The sequence below is a fragment of the Colletotrichum phormii genome (genome assembly GCF_030913505.1).
Source record: "Colletotrichum phormii strain CBS 102054 chromosome Unknown BDP81scaffold_2, whole genome shotgun sequence".
In the NCBI taxonomy this organism is placed as follows: domain Eukaryota; kingdom Fungi; phylum Ascomycota; class Sordariomycetes; order Glomerellales; family Glomerellaceae; genus Colletotrichum; species Colletotrichum phormii.
In genome coordinates this window covers 316,767-333,604 of record NW_026851444.1, presented here as the reverse complement: position 1 = coordinate 333,604, position 16,838 = coordinate 316,767, and the positions used below count along the sequence as shown (strand labels likewise).

At 53.3% G+C, this 16,838-nt stretch overlaps 6 protein-coding genes across 6 annotated transcripts; 2 read left to right on the top strand and 4 right to left on the bottom strand.

The window, feature by feature from the left end:
- Nucleotides 1–424: 424 nt before the first annotated feature.
- Nucleotides 425–1,418, bottom strand: BDP81DRAFT_467818 (uncharacterized protein; the record flags this gene model as incomplete). Its single annotated transcript, XM_060594470.1, has 1 exon — nucleotides 425–1,418. The coding sequence occupies one exon, from the start codon at nucleotides 1,416–1,418 to the stop codon at nucleotides 534–536; it is 885 nt and encodes a 294-aa protein (XP_060450245.1). The 3' UTR covers nucleotides 425–533.
- A 604-nt stretch (nucleotides 1,419–2,022) lies between these two features.
- BDP81DRAFT_445097 (uncharacterized protein) lies at nucleotides 2,023–3,959 on the bottom strand (the record flags this gene model as incomplete). Its single annotated transcript, XM_060591909.1, has 3 exons — nucleotides 2,023–2,291; nucleotides 2,368–3,334; nucleotides 3,390–3,959. 3 exons carry the CDS (start codon nucleotides 3,957–3,959, stop codon nucleotides 2,023–2,025), a joined length of 1,806 nt encoding a protein of 601 aa, XP_060450244.1.
- Nucleotides 3,960–7,239: 3,280 nt separating this feature from the next.
- BDP81DRAFT_308551 (gamma-glutamyltranspeptidase) lies at nucleotides 7,240–9,338 on the top strand (the record flags this gene model as incomplete). Its single annotated transcript, XM_060583472.1, has 4 exons — nucleotides 7,240–7,404; nucleotides 7,469–7,487; nucleotides 7,580–7,929; nucleotides 8,022–9,338. 4 exons carry the CDS (start codon nucleotides 7,240–7,242, stop codon nucleotides 9,336–9,338), a joined length of 1,851 nt encoding a protein of 616 aa, XP_060450243.1.
- A 570-nt stretch (nucleotides 9,339–9,908) lies between these two features.
- Nucleotides 9,909–10,787, bottom strand: BDP81DRAFT_339146 (glutaredoxin). Its single transcript, XM_060586000.1, has 3 exons — nucleotides 10,712–10,787; nucleotides 10,332–10,608; nucleotides 9,909–10,239 (listed from the first exon to the last, which is right to left on the bottom strand). Exons 1-3 carry the CDS (start codon nucleotides 10,736–10,738, stop codon nucleotides 10,067–10,069), a joined length of 477 nt encoding a protein of 158 aa, XP_060450242.1. The 5' UTR covers nucleotides 10,739–10,787; the 3' UTR covers nucleotides 9,909–10,066.
- Nucleotides 10,788–11,666: 879 nt separating this feature from the next.
- BDP81DRAFT_308793 (flavoprotein) lies at nucleotides 11,667–12,467 on the bottom strand (the record flags this gene model as incomplete). Its single annotated transcript, XM_060583495.1, has 3 exons — nucleotides 11,667–11,927; nucleotides 11,983–12,062; nucleotides 12,134–12,467. 3 exons carry the CDS (start codon nucleotides 12,465–12,467, stop codon nucleotides 11,667–11,669), a joined length of 675 nt encoding a protein of 224 aa, XP_060450241.1.
- A 1,067-nt stretch (nucleotides 12,468–13,534) lies between these two features.
- BDP81DRAFT_308361 (U3 small nucleolar ribonucleoprotein complex, subunit Mpp10) lies at nucleotides 13,535–15,688 on the top strand (the record flags this gene model as incomplete). Its single annotated transcript, XM_060583452.1, has 1 exon — nucleotides 13,535–15,688. One exon carries the CDS (start codon nucleotides 13,535–13,537, stop codon nucleotides 15,686–15,688), a length of 2,154 nt encoding a protein of 717 aa, XP_060450240.1.
- Nucleotides 15,689–16,838: the final 1,150 nt, after the last annotated feature.

The following is a 16,838-nucleotide window of genomic DNA, read 5'->3' as shown; positions in this document are numbered from 1 at the left end:
GAGGGTCGTTCCGAAGAAGGCTCGTTTGCGTGTGGATAGGAAAGTCCGTCTACTTTGGCATTCAAGGCTCACCTAAAGCCCATATAAGACATCAAACAGTGGCGAATGAAGTCGGTTGCTATGGGCTGGAGCAGGCATAGAGTTGAATGTATTTGTGATGGTTGGAACTACCAAAGGGAATGGAAGTGTTCTCCTTCTCCTCTTTGGTATTTAAATCATCTTCCTTACCCTTGATACTCTACTCTACAAACGCTGGCTGCCCATTTCCAATTGGTTACGTCAGTTACATCGGGCCCTCCAGTCGCAGACTCGTCGGCGTCGTAATCGACGGGACGTTGCCTGAGGGTAGGGGTTGTAGCAGCGTCATTGATAGAGTAAACAGATAGCATTAAGGCAAAACAATCACAGATAATACGTTCAGTAATCCCTTTGTATTTCTACCCTAGTATACCGAGAAGAATACCTCTCGGGGACGACCGACCACTTGTGGTCTTAATGATGCTCCCTTCCCTCTCACGATCTACCGAATAGGCTTAACCCTCCATCGTGATTGTGGCTTTAGGCCCCTGAGCCGTTGCCGTCGGAGTTGTGACGGTTGAGTACAGCCTCGTATCCGTCTGAATCGTGAAGTCGGCTTTGGCCTTCTTGGTGGGCGTAGGCTTAGACTCCATGGTCACGGTGGTGGTGGAAGCCCGAGCCTTGATAGCCGGGGTTGCCATGGTCTTGAAGAGACGGGTCTCGGTGAGGATGGTGAAATCGGCCTTTTTCTTGGAAGGTTCGACTTTGTCGGGGCTGTCGGTCTGCAGGGGCAGGGAAGGGGGATTCATTTGTCCGATGATCTCCTTTGCGGCCTCATCGAGGCGGAGTTTGCGTTCTTCCTCCTTCTTCTTGTCCTCTATGACGTAGGACTTGTCCGCCTTGTCGGTTCCAGAACCTGTGCGGCGGTTGGCAAAGGTGGTGGAGTCTCCGAGCTCGCGGGCTTCAATGAGCTGGAGAGCGGGGAGGGCCCAGTTCCAGGCCATGGCATCCTCTGTTGGGACGGCCTTGGCTGAGGTCTCGTGAGTGAGAGTGAGTGTGGGGGCGACGATGGCGGCACTGCTGAGAGCTGAAGGAGTCACCGTGCTGAAAGTCTCGGTGATGGTGGGTACTGTAACAGAGGCGTTCTCGTCTTCTTTGATGTCGTAACCGTCTTCCTTCTCCTTGATTGTCAACTTGATGTAGTCAGACAAGTCGGCCACCCATTTCCAGCCCGTGATTTTGGTTGGTATGGGAGAGTAGCTTGTCACGACTGAGCTGATGGTTGTTGTGGGAGTCATGACAGTAGTGAGGGGAGAGGCCTTAGCTGGAATAGCGATGGCTGAGGTTGTGGCGGCGAGGGCCAGGGTGAGGAAGTAAAGAGTAGAAGTCTGGGAAGGCATCTTGAAGAACTTGGTTGTTTGTTTGTCTGTTTGGAGTTGGGTATTTAAGTTGATGATTGATGGTTGTGTGTGGGAGAGAGATGGAAGATTGGGAGGATTATGGTCCTGGGAGGGGACCGGCTTCCTTTATATAGCTTTCTGGAAGAGATGTTTCGGAGAAAGCTTTGAGGGAACCACAGAGTCACGAGCAGGCCCGCAAAAGAAAAAGCCATCACGGTGTTGATGTCGAAGTTTATGGTTAGAATTTTCAGGAACAACCGACACAAGGTTGCGGACAACCGTTGCGGATGCCACGAGGATCATGTTGAAATACACCCTGGGTAGGCCAACAAGGTTCAGCCACGCCATCACCAACCGCAGAACCGTTGCAGAGCCGTATACTTGGGTAGTTCCATCGAATATATAGCATCGTGGAAAAATCTCGAAGCCTGGGAATAAGTTTTCTGAATAGTACCTGAGGCCAAGCAGGGACGTTGTCGAGGATGTCAAAAGCAACCACTTTGAAAACTTTGAAAAGTTAAATTCACGTTCAAGCTTCATTAAGTTCTATGAAATGGAATCCACTCCGATCTAGCCGTCTGCTGTACTTCCAGCCTCCCGCACCTCATCTGGGCAACTCAGTGTCGGCCCTCGACGGCAACGGTTTGCGCTTAACCCCTCCTGAAAATGACCTTGTCTCTATCCTTGGGGGTCTCTGATCTTCATGACCGTCCCCCATGGTGCTCAGGCTGATGTAACTACTTTCATCTACCAAGCTCCTAGAAGAATCAAAACGTCCTTGTGCTCCAGGGGGCGTTGATGGTGTCTTCTCTTCGTTGAGTACGACCTTGTATTGGTCGTCTATTCGCTTGCCAACGCCGAGTTCGATGCCGACTAGAAGGATTAAAAAGTCAGCCATTGCGTTAATATTCAAGACCTCCACCTCGGATGATGCTAGAGTCGAACTTACAAATATTGTAGTAGATGTACTTTGACAGTACTGGTGCCCAAACCAGAACCGCCACAACCTGGCCAAAAGTCCACTGCTCTTTGCTGCGCAAAGTTTCTCGAACGAAGCTATGTACTTGAACAATGTTGAATAAAAGAGTGTAAGCCATGAGAGCCACTAGTAAAAACCACAAAATCTTTCCCAAGACGGAAAATGTTTTGAGAACCCAAGCGGGGATCTGAATTTTACGCCCTCTCAGAGCTTGGGTTGCCGAGGACATCATTTTGCCGAGACGAGGGACATGGCCCAGATGATCCGCTGTCAGAAAGACCATGATTGATGTATAGATGAAAAACTGGATGCTCTGGTCACTAGATCGGAGATACCCGCCATAGATGTAGTAATCGCCGCCGTATTCAGCCTGCACACACGTTTGCAGAATGCTGTGCCTTCCGCCGCAGTCCGCGAATTTTGGGTCCGGATCTGAGAGAAACGATGGCGTCGGAAGGCTGATCATTTGTATAATAGCGCACAAGACGTAGACGATGACTGTGAGTATGAATGTGTACCACCAGTACATGCCTCTGCGTTGCATGATGGCCTGCGTGATGAGCACCAGCAGCGTATTGGCACTCGCGAATACCTTGGCGACACCGACGTCGACTCGGATGGCGAGAGACTGGCTGTTCATGATGACCATGGTCAACGTCGCTGTTTCAATAGCCATGACGAAAAAGGCCTGCGTTTCTTGGAACTCGATCATGGTTGAGCACAAGGCCACGGAGAACCGAGTCGAGCGTAGGTGCGCCAAGGTCGAGCGCAAGCGATCCATCTCGGTCTCTGGGCGCTTGCGAAAAAGCCTGAAGAACCACCTGAAAACAAGTAACGTGCCGAAAAAGGTGGAAGAGTCGGGCTGGTGAGGGAGCAGACCGCAGAAGATGAAGAACCAGATGCTCAATGCAACTTGTATGTAGTAGGAGACTGCAATCTACCGTTTTTTATCAGCGACAGGGTCAACATCTCGCATCAATGGTTTGACTTACACCGGGACCAGCAATGTCGGCTTCCGGTCCTTTTGATAGGACGGAGCACAAGTTTTGGAGGGGGTCCAAGATCTTATCCAGTTCATCAGCTTTGACTTGGCTTCGCGTGAGCCTCGCGACGCCGGCATCGCACTCTCCCAAAGGGTTTTTTTTGCTGCAGGATTGTTCGATACAGCCAAAAATCTGCTCGAAGACCCGCGTGGCATTGAAATCCTTTAAGGAGTCCAAGTTCACTGTTGAAAGCGTTTCGTTGACAGTCTTGTCGATTATGATTTTCTCACTCTGCATAAGGAATGCCGAGGTCGCGATAGCGGCGCACCCGTATAAGTTTGCAGTGGAAGGTCCATATCTCGTAGTAGAGTAACCGAACAGAGATTTTGTGTCGTAACATTCTTTCTGTACATTGAAGTCAATTGATAACTGATTCCATTGGTATGGCAGAGAGACAGTGATATTGCGGTCATCCGAGTCCTTCGCTTTTTGGTAGATGTTGAACACGGAGTCGGCCCAATTTTGATTGCCAGGAAGGTAATAAACCCAGTCCATCCGCAACGTAGGAGAAGTCGCCATGTTGAAGTGATTCCTCAAGTTTTAGAGTAACAAGCTTGGCTTCTCTCAAAGACCAATCAATAATGCGCAATTTGGTCAGATATCGTGAAGAAGGGCCTCGGTCATCACTTCGTCGACATCGCTGACTCTGTTGCTTCTGAATGACGAGCCAGAAGTTGAAGTCGAAGTTTTGAGATATCAGGTTGTCTGAATGACGACACTAAATATCAAAGAGAACCATCAGCGAAAACTGCGCCATAGTCGCGCAGCTGCTACGTTCCTTCCAAGTTCCAGCTCCCCTTGGAGACACTAATGTCATCAGGAAGGCTACGTGCTTACTTGCATGTTGTGTGCGTCGCACTACGCAGGATCACAACCAATTAGCGCCCGGAGGAATATCGTCAAAATCAGGCTGCGGGGGCCAAAAAGTCCCTTGATCCGATAGAAGAGAATCGCAGCTGTATGCCAGGGACCGAACGTTTATTTTTAACAATATCTCTGTCTCACTGTCACCCAATTCGGCATCGCCATCTCAGCCTTCTCGGGTGCAGCGTAGGCAACAGTAATCCGGGAGTCTCAAGTAACACACAACTGCGGAATTTTTGTTGAACCCAAGAGAACATTTGCTGAGCCGCATGGAACTGTTCATCATGGGCCTTATGACCCAGGACACCATTGTGTGTTAGGAATGTGTTGACCATCGTGTAGCGCTTGGCACGAGGCTTCTCAGGCTTTCTTCAGCGATGCCTCGACTATGCCGGACCACGGGGACACATCAAGCAAAAAGAAGGTGCCCAATTCGTAGAACCACAGTCGTTGTGAGTAATACGCGCTGGGGTACGAAGGAAGTCAGCTATGAAGTGCCCCTAGAGTCTTGGAGTGTATCCTCTACACCTTAATTATCAAAGTCTTTCGTGTGGCAAAACGCTTGCAAACTAGTTCCGATGAAAGTTGCAGAAGCTATAGACGTAATATGCCCCTGCAGTAAGGCTGACGACCGCCTAAAGCCAGACGCGCCCATGCCGTGTGAAATTGTAAGACATCTGAGCAGGCGACATAAGACCACCTGGTTCGTTGGGCACAGGATCCCTCAGGTTTCGAATTGCGAGTGCCAGTCAGACGACGATGAGTTGAAAGCGGCCAGAAAACTTCCCGAAAAAGTATGTGGGTAGTAGCGTATAAGTATCTGGCACGTCACCACAGCAGGAGGGTCGTATGCCGTCCTACGTAGTTCCTACGGATCCGTTTCGAGGCTGATTGGCGTTACATCGAAGGCATCGCCATGTCTGTTTCTCACATGAGCTGTCGAACCAATCGCAGATCGAGTGACTACCCAGGCTATGGCAGTACGACAATGTTATTTGAGCTAGAGATATTACCGAAACAATGGGTTTACTCAGGGGAGGCAGCGTCTACCAGAATATTGGACTTTTGCGATCGAAGAATCTCAAGGCTTGGCGATGTGCGAAAGCATCGATCTTCGTCCTCGATAGCCTAACACACGCAATTGGAGGTCAGTCGATGTCATAAGCATGTGATTGCCCAATCATCCTGACAACCAGACGACGTCTGCAGTATAGAGTCAGTGCCGCATGAACACGTTGGACAAAAGACGACAAGCGCAATTAGACCTGGATGAGTTGAAACACTTTCATCGCATAAACAGCCCTCATTGGGGCTCTTCCAATGGCCCCTCACAGACACACTATCCTTTTCTTCTCCCACCTCTCTTAGAAGGGGAGAAGTGTCAATTGAGTTGGAGGGGGAAAGAGCCGGTTGATGCGAATTAAAGCTCACATCCCTGCGCTCATCCCGGACTGCTTATTTTTGACTTTGTTCTAGAAGGACAGCTTATGTTTCTGCGAGAAGTGTCTGGACTACTGGTTCTAGCTCTCTGGGCAAGGAGTCTAAAAAATTCGGCTTGGCTAGGCTCGCGATCGTTATTCGGATCAGACCCACGTTTTGGGGTGTCAGTTCGCAGTCATAGACTTCAAGACCCGGCGGGATGATCCGCCTGTTTGGGTCAACTTGTTAATTATATGGCGGAAGAGCGCAGTGCTAGATTGGTCATGGGATCCGGACCCCGAGGGCATAACAAGGAAGACGAACCAAGAACATGGGATGACGAACCGAAAAAGGATGGGACGTACATGAGAGAGTTCAAATAATTCCAATTCTTCACTTCTAGACTTTCATGACAACTACTGTTCTAACTACAACTGCCATTACTTTTCCCCGGGCACTTTTTGACCGTGCTACAATGCCACACTGGTGCCGTTGAAACAAGCCCCGAGTTTCGGACCTTTTGCCGGCGGCGGCCGCCGGTGCGGCGTTACAATGGGAACGACAGTGCTGAAAGAGACCGTTTCGGGGTCTTTTCTTCCCAGATCGGATACTTGAGAAGTTGAGAGGCCCCCCTCCCTGCAAGTACCTGACATTGTCCTACCGCGCGGGATAGCTCCACGTGTAATGAACGATCTAGCTCTATATGATGGCTTAAATAAGTCGGTCTCCTCTATCTGCCATTCCACCTAGGCAGAGTGATGGAGGACGTGCAACATGCCACTTGAACAAACAGACTTTCTTCTGAAAATCAGAGTCTTCCCTCAAGACTCCTCCGCGCCCCGTGTCGACATTCATACTCTACCCTCGCTCGCATCACTTGAACTCACGCACTACTCAACTGTCAACTGAGTGCCATACTTCGCGAGTATCCTCTTTCTCGGCATCTACCCCGAGGAGCTTCTCATGCGGAGCACAAACTCCACTAGCGCCAGTTTCCCCCGTCCACATCCTGCTCCGTACCGCCGTTGACTTATCGACCTACCTCTCTCGGTAACCACCCTTGGGCCCCCAACCTAGGCATTACGTACAGGATCATTATATCTTCAACGCTCAAGTTCTGACCTATCCTATTGACTGCTGCTCCTCCTTAACCGACTACCGGCATCATATCCCCCGTCGACGAGACTGCCACTCAGACACCGTTCTCTCTTCATCGGCTAGATTTCCCGAAAACCTGGACCTGGGGTGGCTTATTACCTATCTGTTCAGCGCATCCCATCTCCGAACTCGCTGCACCTTACGCCCTTTTTGTATGACGACATCTATATTTTCCAAAAGATCTCGTACAATCGTTGTTCTTTAAGTAAGAATCGCCTCTTGAAAGACTGAGATAATATCGCATTTATCTCATAAGACTTCCTCCGGCCCCCAAAAAAGAACTGCCCCGCCGTCTCATCATCACCACTGTCCCTATCGGTTATCGCGATCGATAACCCCGCACCGCGCGCGATTCACCATGCCCCTCACCAGCGAGTCCCTCCACTCGGCGCAGGCAAGCGAATTCGCAAAGTTCGCCAGTCGAAGGAGTGTCGTCCACAGCACAAAGGGAATCGTATCTTGCACGCAGCCGCTGGCCGCAAAATGTGGTATTGAAATTCTTCAGGCCGGTGGTAATGCCGCTGTAAGTCGCGCCTCAGTCTCCTGAGTCAATGCATCCGTGATCAAGACTGACAGCCAGTGATCAGGATGCCGCCGTCGCAGTTGGTTAGTCAACCATTACTTTACCGATTCATCAAATGATTGATCATGATCAGACGTGAAGTTTAGATTGCTAACAAACTGTGTTCTGTTTCCAGCCGCCGGACTGAACATGACAGAGCCGTGCTCCACAGGCATCGGCGGCGACATGTTCATCCTCTTCTACGATGCCGCCACCAAGAAGGTATCAGCCATGAACGGCTCCGGCCGCTCGGCTCAGAAGTCGACTCTCGAGACCATCCGCAAAGATCTCGGCATCAAGGAAGGCGCGTCTGGCAAGATCCCAATGAAGAGCGTCCATGCCGTGACCGTCCCCGGTGCCGCATCGGGCTGGGTCGACACCATTGAGCGATTTGGCAGCGGCAAGGTTTCCCTCGAGCGGGTGCTGTCCCCAGCTATCGAGCTCGGAGAGAAGGGATTCCCTGTTTCGGAGTTGACAAGTCACTACGTACGTTCTCACCTTTTGTGTTAGGGTTAGCTCATTGCCTTGAGTTGTGTATAGACATTTATCAAGATACGATTGCTGATACCTTTTGATAGTGGAACACAGCAGAGCCCCAGATCAGAGAGGCCTCTCCCAACTTTGCAGAAATGTTGAAGAAGGACCCCAAGGCGTCAGACGGCGTGAGAGCGCCCAACCCCGGCGAGATCATGAAGAACCCCACCCTGGCGCAGACTTTCCGCACCCTCGCAAAGGAGGGCAAGAAGGGCTTCTACACGGGACGCATCGCCGAGGAGCTGGTCAAGGTCGTCAAGGATCTCGGCGGCCACCTGGAACTCGAAGATCTAGCCCACCACCTCGAGCTGGGAAGCGAGCCCGTCGACCCAATCTCACTCAAGTTCAAGCCAGCCCTCAAAAAGGAAGCCAACGGAGCGTCATCCTCCACCGGCGGCAGTGGCGACGGCGCCGTCGAAGTCTGGGAGCACCCGCCCAACGGCCAGGGCATCGTCGCCCTCATGGCCCTCGGCATCATCCAAGAGCTCCAAGACTCAGGCGTCGTCCCCGCCTGGTCCGCAGAAGACCACAACACGGCGCCCTACCTCCACGCCATCATCGAGGCCCTCCGCCTCGGCTTCACCGACGCGAGCTGGTACGTCACCGATCCCAACGTCGTCTCCGTGCCCTCGGCCGGCCTCATCTCGCGTGAGTACTCGGCCGCCCGCGCGAAGCTCTTCGACCCGACCAAGGCCATGCAGAAGCTCCACGTCGGCGACCCCCCCAAACACGTCTCCCCGGCCCTCCAGAGCAGCGATACCGTCTACTTCTCCGTCTCGGACGAGCACGGCAACGCCGCGTCCTTTATCAATAGCAACTACGGCGGTTTCGGCACCTGCATCATCCCCAAGGGCTGCGGCTTCACGCTGCAGAACCGCGGGGCGAACTTTAGCCTCGACGCGGATCATCCTAACAAGCTGGAGCCCAGGAAGCGCCCGTACCACACCATTATCCCCGGCATGGTGACGAACGCGGCGGACGGGTCGCTGCACAGCGCTTTCGGCGTCATGGGCGGCTTCATGCAGCCCCAGGGCCACGTGCAGGTTCTCCTTGGTCAGCTCGTCGCGGGCCTCACGCCGCAGCAGACGCTCGATGCGCCGCGCGTGTGTATTGTTGCAGGTCTGCCCGAGAGGGACGCGGACTTTGACTGGACTGTTAGCGTGGAGGAGGGCATGCCGGAGGAGACGGTGGAGGGTCTGCGGAAGCTTGGGCACAAGGTTGATGTTGTTACCGGATCTGAGAGGGGTGTGTTTGGCCGCGGACAGATCATTAGACATACCGTTGATACAGTTGAGGGGACTGGCGTGTGGTCTGCGGGAAGTGACCCGCGCGGTGATGGTGCTGCGTACCCGGCACTTTGAGGTGCCTGAGGTCGAGTATTCAGATAATTCGTAACCGTAATACTATTGGCCATGGCGTGGGAAATTGGAATCGGATTCAGTCTTGGATCACCGAAAGGTACGACCGCCGTGGTATTCATCCCGAATACTACCAACCATTGAAGTCCCGAGTCCTTGTATCCGACGCAGTGTCCATCCCTATCACCAAGCGACTCGGGGTAGGTGGTCGAGGGGGTCTTGGGGAGAGACCTGAGTGTGGATTTCAGTTCCTTTGATCACCATATTTTGGCGTTTAGTTTTTTTTGTTCGATGCGATGTGGAAGAATCGTTTTTTGCTCCTCTGGTTCTCTCCCACCCCGTGGATTATTTGCCTCCGTGCAGCATGCCAACAATGGATCCGTTCGACCATAATCGGGTTGCCTTTTCGAGTCTTGATCGAGCGAAAGATTCAGCTGCGTTGAAATGCCAACTTTCGGGTCTCGTGATGGCTTTCAGATTGCATAGGGGGAATAGGGGATAGCATCGCAGCACCCATCTACCTCACCATCTGTTCAACGAAATTCTCAACTGCGCAATAAGGGATACAAAAATAAAAATAAAAAAGTATTGTTTAGGAGTTTGCCAATAAATACCACTCTATTTCCTCCGGCCATGACCCACGCATGACTTGCCTTCCCTTTGGTATGATACAGTTGTACAGTCTTCCAAACGCTTTCCGGCGCTGGACATCTAGCTTGCTTTCCCTCCTCTTACTCCTTCTTCTCGCCCTCGCCCTCGCCCTCGGCAAGGACCTTCTTCTCCTCGAGAAGCTTGGCCAGCTCGCCGTTCTGGTGCATGGAAACGAGAATGTCGCAGCCGCCGACAAACTCCTTGTCGACGTAGAGTTGGGGGATCGTAGGCCAGTCGGAGAACTCCTTGATGCCTGGATTCACACGCAAAACAAGTCATCATTCCGTTCGTCCCAATGCCAAAGTCTACAAAGTTTTTCCATGTATAGAGAGTGTATCGACATACCTTGACGCAGCTCGGGATCGGCCAGGACGTTAAAGGCGGCAAACTTGGAGGGGTCGACGCCCTGGAGGCCGAGGATCTGGATCGAGGCGCGGGAGAAGCCGCACTGGGGCGTCTCGGGGGTTCCCTTCATGAAGAGCACGACGGGCGCGGAGCCGACGGCGTTCTCGATGGCCTGCTTGGTCTCGTCGGAGATGAGGCGGTGCTGGGTGAGGAAGGGGAGCGGGGCCCGGAAGGCGATTGGGCGCGCCGCCGGCCGGACGGCTTGCCTTGCGAAATTCTACGAAAAGACACCGGGGGTTAGCGATTGCGCACGACGAGGTTGACGGTCTCGGGATGAGTTGGGTCGTTTGGGTTATTTATATGGTTGGGTTTGAACTTACTGAGCGGAGGAACGTCCTTGAGAACATCTTTGCTGTGGAGTGGATGTGTTGAAGGGGTGGTCAACGGGGGGGAAGCAGTTGAAGAGAAATGCGAAAATGTCATGGGATTGCGGAATGGGTGATGTAATCCGAGGTGTGGTTCTCGGTGAGGGAGCTTGGGCCTTTTCTCACCGAGGTCACCGATGTCGCACTCCACCTCATGTTGGCTGCGCAGAGCGCCAATCAGTGCATGGCAAATGTCATCCCCCCAGCCCGAGCTTTTGATACCCATCTCAGGTACCCTGTCTATCGAGCTCTGATTCTGACTGCTCTCTGTCTCATTTTCACATGTTTTGAACAAGGGATTCTGACTGATCAGTTCAAGGACGCCTTCCATCTCTTTTTCTCACTCATACCACCTCATGTCCTAACATTTCGCAACTAGCGCTCTCATCAAATTGGACCTGAAAAGTAGAAGATCAGAAGGAACGCGCGATGTTCTCTTCCACCACACCTATGAGTACCCAGGACATGCTAGCACATGCGAAATGATTGTGTCCAAAGCATCTTACTGACTATGGACACGCGAAAATCATCCAAGAAGGTATTCAGTGCCTGTCGATGGCAATGCAACCTGACTAGTTTTCTTGGGTCACCGTACACAATGCACTAGGTTGAAAGCCTTAGTACAGCATCAACGGCCATTTGAAACATGAACCTGATAGTAAGAGTCTCAAGTGACTGCCGTTGGACTTTCTGCGCTAGCCAAGTCGCCACGATGCGTCCGTCCTCACCCGCAAGTGGCCTTCCCACTTGCTACCTTCGTCTCTGTCTATTTGCTCGACGTGTTGATGGTCAAGCGAGCCAACAAGATAATGGCCATGCGCGTATAAACAACCTTACTCCAAGCCAAAATCCTGCCAAAAGGCCAGCTTCATCAATCTTCCTTCCGGCAACTTACGTACGTGATATGGTATCAAAGGCCAAGCCTCGTCTCCGTCACCTTGACTATATCCTCCCACGACATCATTGCACCGCTCCCAGTGTCACCACAAGCAAGTGTCTTCTCGATCGGTCTCAGTACCTCGAACCACGACCACTCTTCTTCCAGCACCTTGACCTGCTTCGCGGTAATAGGATGCGCATACATGGCCGAGTTCATCGCGGTAGCCACGAGGATCTTCTTTTTCCGGCCATCGATGAGTCCATCTGCATCCCATGCTCGAACCACACTTGTCTACAGAAGCATTAGTTCCAGGGCAGAGCCTATATTTTAGGTATTTAGTGCTTACCAAGAGGTTGTCTGAGAAGCCGTTGACGATTTTGGCCAGTGTGTTTGCTGAGAGTGGAGCGACGAGCATCAAGTCCGCCCCTAGTGTACGGAATACAAGTTAGCAAGGCAATCTCACAAGTTACAAATTTACGGGAGACTATTTGACTTACACCGTCGCAACTCAATATGCAGAATCGACGCACCGCGCCGCCAAGGCTGTACCCACTCATCCGCATCCAAGTGAATGCCTTCAACATTTGGAAGCGCTCTTATTGCGGCAAGAGAGGGCTGTTCCTCTGTTGAACCGTTCAGGAACTCTGTTGCCGAGGCCGTGAGGATGACTCTTATGGCGAGGTTCTTGTGGTGGCTAAGGGCTTTGATGATGTTGGGCAACTTGATGGTGGCCACTGAGCCGCTGGCGCATAGGAGCAGATGAGTCTTGCCGTCGGAGCGGGATGCCGCGACTGCTGCGGCCGGGTCGTCTGATACGCCTACTTTGGACATTTCGATGGTGCTGCTTGGAGGGTTAGCTTGTGAGTCATAATGCAGAATCCCGTGATCAGATTTCTCTTCCAAGTCATCAATGATGATCATAATAAAACAGAGAGAACTTAGCTGTGGTATATGTGAGACTTGCATGAAGGCGGGACCTTTGGGTTCGCGAAGGTGTAATGAGCTCAAGCGTTCAACTGGTTGCTTCTCCTACTATGAAGTCTGAAAGAGCCGGAAGACTTGCGTATGAACCCGATTTGCGCGTGGATCTTCGTCGTATCTGATCCAATAAGAAATCCGGTCTTGGAATCTACGGCACCAATGATTCTTTAGTTCTATGTCTTCTAAGGTGTAAGATGAAGCGAATACTGACGGGATGAGAGATGTAAGTCAAGGCCATTGGGGTCCTTGCCGTTCTTAGTAATCATTCGGAGGTACCCGACCTCCATCATGGGACCGGATCGGCCCCACCACCGAGCCGCAACGTTCTTGAGTGCATCCTACGAGTACCTGAATAGTCGAGCAGCATTCAACAACGGGCATTTGACGCAGGTGATTGTGCATATACTTTCATGTAGACCGTTGCATTCGAATGTTGTGCAGGCAGTTATCGTCACGATTTCAGTGAGCTGTAGAGGGCCAGTGTGAACACTTGGTTCTTCGAACTCGATTGAGCTATTTTCTATTCAATATTGCTATCAAGGCACCCTACGGTTAATGGCGAATACAACTAACATTAGATTTCACAAACGAACCGACCCAAAGAGGTGCAGAACGGATGAACCAGAATGATTAGCTAATGAGGCTTGACAGGCAGCACAGATCTCATTGGCCAATCATGATCAGACCCACGATCCCGGACGTTTTGCGGGGTCCCAAATTTTTTTGACGGAAAGTGCAAGCCCATGTCCGACCAAAAAAAAAAAAAAAAGTCCAGTCCAATTCTTGCACGGCCGAAACACGCATATTCCGAGCGAGCGAGCGAGCCACGGAAGGAAAAGAAAAGAAAAGATATCATGGCGACGGGCAGCAGCACATCTTCCTCCCTGACGTCAAATACCCTCACATTTGCGCCCGGCATGGCCGCTCAGCTCCCCAACGGCGGCGTCGTCGACGTGAAGGCCCTCTTCGAAAACCTGGACGCCCAGAACCGACACGCCTTTCTCCAACCGCCGCCCGCGATCCCGTCCGCCTCTCTCCAGGTCGTCAAGGATACCCTCGATGCGTTCGCCGGGCAGATCAGCGACGAGCAGCTGCGCCTGCTGAAGGAGGCGACGAAGAAGCGCAAGCGGGCCGACGGCGGCGGCGCGGGGCCTGATGTTCTCAAGATTCGCAAGGTCCATGTCGACGGGTTCGAGACGAGCCAGGTCTGGCAGCAGGCCCGTCGTATTATCCAGAGCGCTTTGAACCACTCCAAGGAGACACTGCAGGAGCTTGAGGACCGGAATGAGGTTGTTACCAACGAGGACAATGGCTCAGAGAGCTCGATTCTGTCTTTCGAGACGGCTTCCGAAAACCTTGACGACGAGGGCTCCAGTGACGAGGAAGAGCTGTCAGGCTCTGATCTGGAGAGCGCCGAGGAGGATTCCGACGCTGAGGAGCTTGAGGGCTCGGATGTTGAAGGTCTCACAGGTGATCTCGAGGACATGGACGAAGACGAGGAGGAGGAGGATGGTGAAGAAGACGACGAGGAAGAAGAAGAAGATGACGAGGAGGAATATGTCGAGGACCCCAACGGACTCAACGACGGTTTCTTCTCAATCGACTCCTTCAACAAGCAAACCCAGTGGTTCGAGGAGCAAGACGCACGAGGAGACCCCAACACGGACGCCAACAGCGACGACGAAGAGATCGACTGGAACGCCGACCCCATGTCAGCACCAAGCAAGTCCAGCTCATCAAACAACAAGGACGTCGACATGGACGACGACGCTGGTTCAGACGAGGAGGGTTCCGAAGACGACGGTCCCACATTCGGCGACATGGACCTTAACGCCCCCGAAGGCGCCAGTGACGACGAGGACATGGATGCCATGGACAACGAGGAGGAGGAGTTCAACGCGAACGGCATCTACTTCAAGGACTTCTTTGCACCACCGGCGAAGAAGGCATCCAAGGACGGCAAACACAAGAAGAACAAGTCCGTGCGGTTCGCGCCCAAGGCAATTCAGGAGGAGGACGTCGAGCGAGCCATGGCGGACGTCAAGAAGGACCTCTTTGACGACGACTCTGACCACGGCGACGACTCGGACGACGCCCTGTCTGACGTCTCGGCGGGCGACCCGCGATCGCGCCGGTCCGCGCACGAGAGGCGCCAGGCCAAGCTCGCCGAGGAGATCCGCAAACTTGAGGCCGAGTCGGTCGCCAAGCGCCAGTGGACATTGACTGGTGAGGCGTCGGCCGCCGAGCGCCCGATGAACTCGCTGCTCGAGGAGGACATGTCCTTTGAGCACCTGGGCAAGCCGGTGCCCATCATCACGGCCGAGGTCAGCGAGAGCATCGAGGACCTCATCAAGCGGAGGATCCTGGCGCAGGACTTTGACGAGGTTCCCCGCCGCCGGCCCGGCGCCGAGAACGTGCCCGAGGGCACGCGCCGGGGCCTGATTGAGCTGGACGATTCCAAGTCCGGCAAGGGTCTGGCGGAGATTTACGAGGAGGAGCACATCAAGAACGCGGACCCGGACAACTACGTCAGCAAGTCGGACGAGAAGCTCGCAAAGGAGGAGGCGGAGATTGAGCGCATGTGGAAGGACCTGAGCACCAAGCTGGACTCGCTGAGCAACTGGCACTACAAGCCCAAGGCGGCGGCGCCGTCGCTGACGGTGGTGTCGGACGCGGCGACGATTGCGATGGAGGACGCGCAGCCGGCGACGGCGCAGGGCGTCAGCGGCGGGCAGAGCATGATTGCGCCGCAAGAGGTGTACAAGGCCGGCAAGGAGACGGCGGAGAAGGGCGAGGTGGTGCTGGGCAAGAGCGGGCTGCCGATGGCGCGGGAGGAGATGTCGCGGGAGGACAAGGTGCGGCGGCGCCGCCGCGAAAAGGAGCGGATCCGCAAGGCGGGCGGGACGGACAAGAAGCCGCTCAGCAAGAAGGCGCAGATGCAGAAGGATACGATGGCGGACTTGAAGAAGGGCGGAGTCAAGGTGATCAACCGCAAGGGCGAGGTTGTCGGGCTCGACGGGAACAAGGCCAAGGCGGAGGTCAAGGCGACGAGCAGCAGCTTCAAGTTGTAGTAGTCGCGGCGGTGGTAGAGTGGTTCACAAGCCACATCACGGAGCATGTCTTCGTCGACATCGTCTTGATGTGGATTACCTATACAGGAGGCAACTTTCCGGGACCGGCGTTGAGGCTCACGGGATATTGGAACCGACGTCTGGAGAACAAGACGACAGAAACTCCAGCGAGTAATTTTCTCATGTATCACAATGCATCTAGTACCCGGTCACTTGGGGACGAACCAAAAGTTTGGCAATGGAATTCACAGCAAACATCTTGCCTACCTACCTAAGGTGCCATGCTTTACCTAGCACACGAAGTACTTACCTAAGCTCTGGTAGGTAAGGTAGGCCGTCAGGGTCCGCGGTTATCGTCGCGCGCGGGGGTATGTCAAGGAAGGCGCTGGAGAACCAGTCCGGAGACGGCCGGACGAGATGACAAACAGGAAACGGTCAACACGGCTCTGGTACGCCGTGCTGCCGTGTGTTGAGCCTTACTCAAGGGAGCAATCCGACCCGATCCCGGCAGAATCTGCTTAATCAGGGTTCAGAGGCACAGCGCCGAACAAGTCCGAATGGCGAGGGGCACGAGGGGGTGCCATTTCGGTCATGCAGAACTGGACCCCGCGAAAGGGGAGACCGAGAAGAGCCCAAGGGGAGTTGGGGACTTGGTCGGGCAGGGATAAACATCGCCAAGGGTTACTGCGTATGGCGGGTTGACCAATGACCTTGCGGAGAATGCACCTTTGTCAGTTTGGTCAGCGGTCATTCCCACTGTGCATTGTCAGCGGCACCGACCGTCCTGTGCGGTCCAGTCCAGTCCATAACTCCCAATTCTTGCCGCCCACACTTGGGGGGGAAAAAAAGAGACTAAGAGAAATTTGATAGTCGAGAATTTCCAGCGGGTATCCGCCCGAGGAAATACGAGTTAAAAGGGCAGTGAGGCGGTTGTTTGGAAATAAGGATTGCAAACTCGCTGGTTGGGCAATTTGTCTCCATGAACATCTGTAATGCAGCGTCAGCATTCCCAACCACCCCCCCTTGTCGCTTTTGTCACCCTGCCGTGTCTGCTTCCCATCTATGTCATGCTTGTGAATGTGAGTGTCAACTTTTCATTGCGTAGATGGGGGCGGGGATGTTACTTAGCCGCCGCTTTCGGACCCCTAAT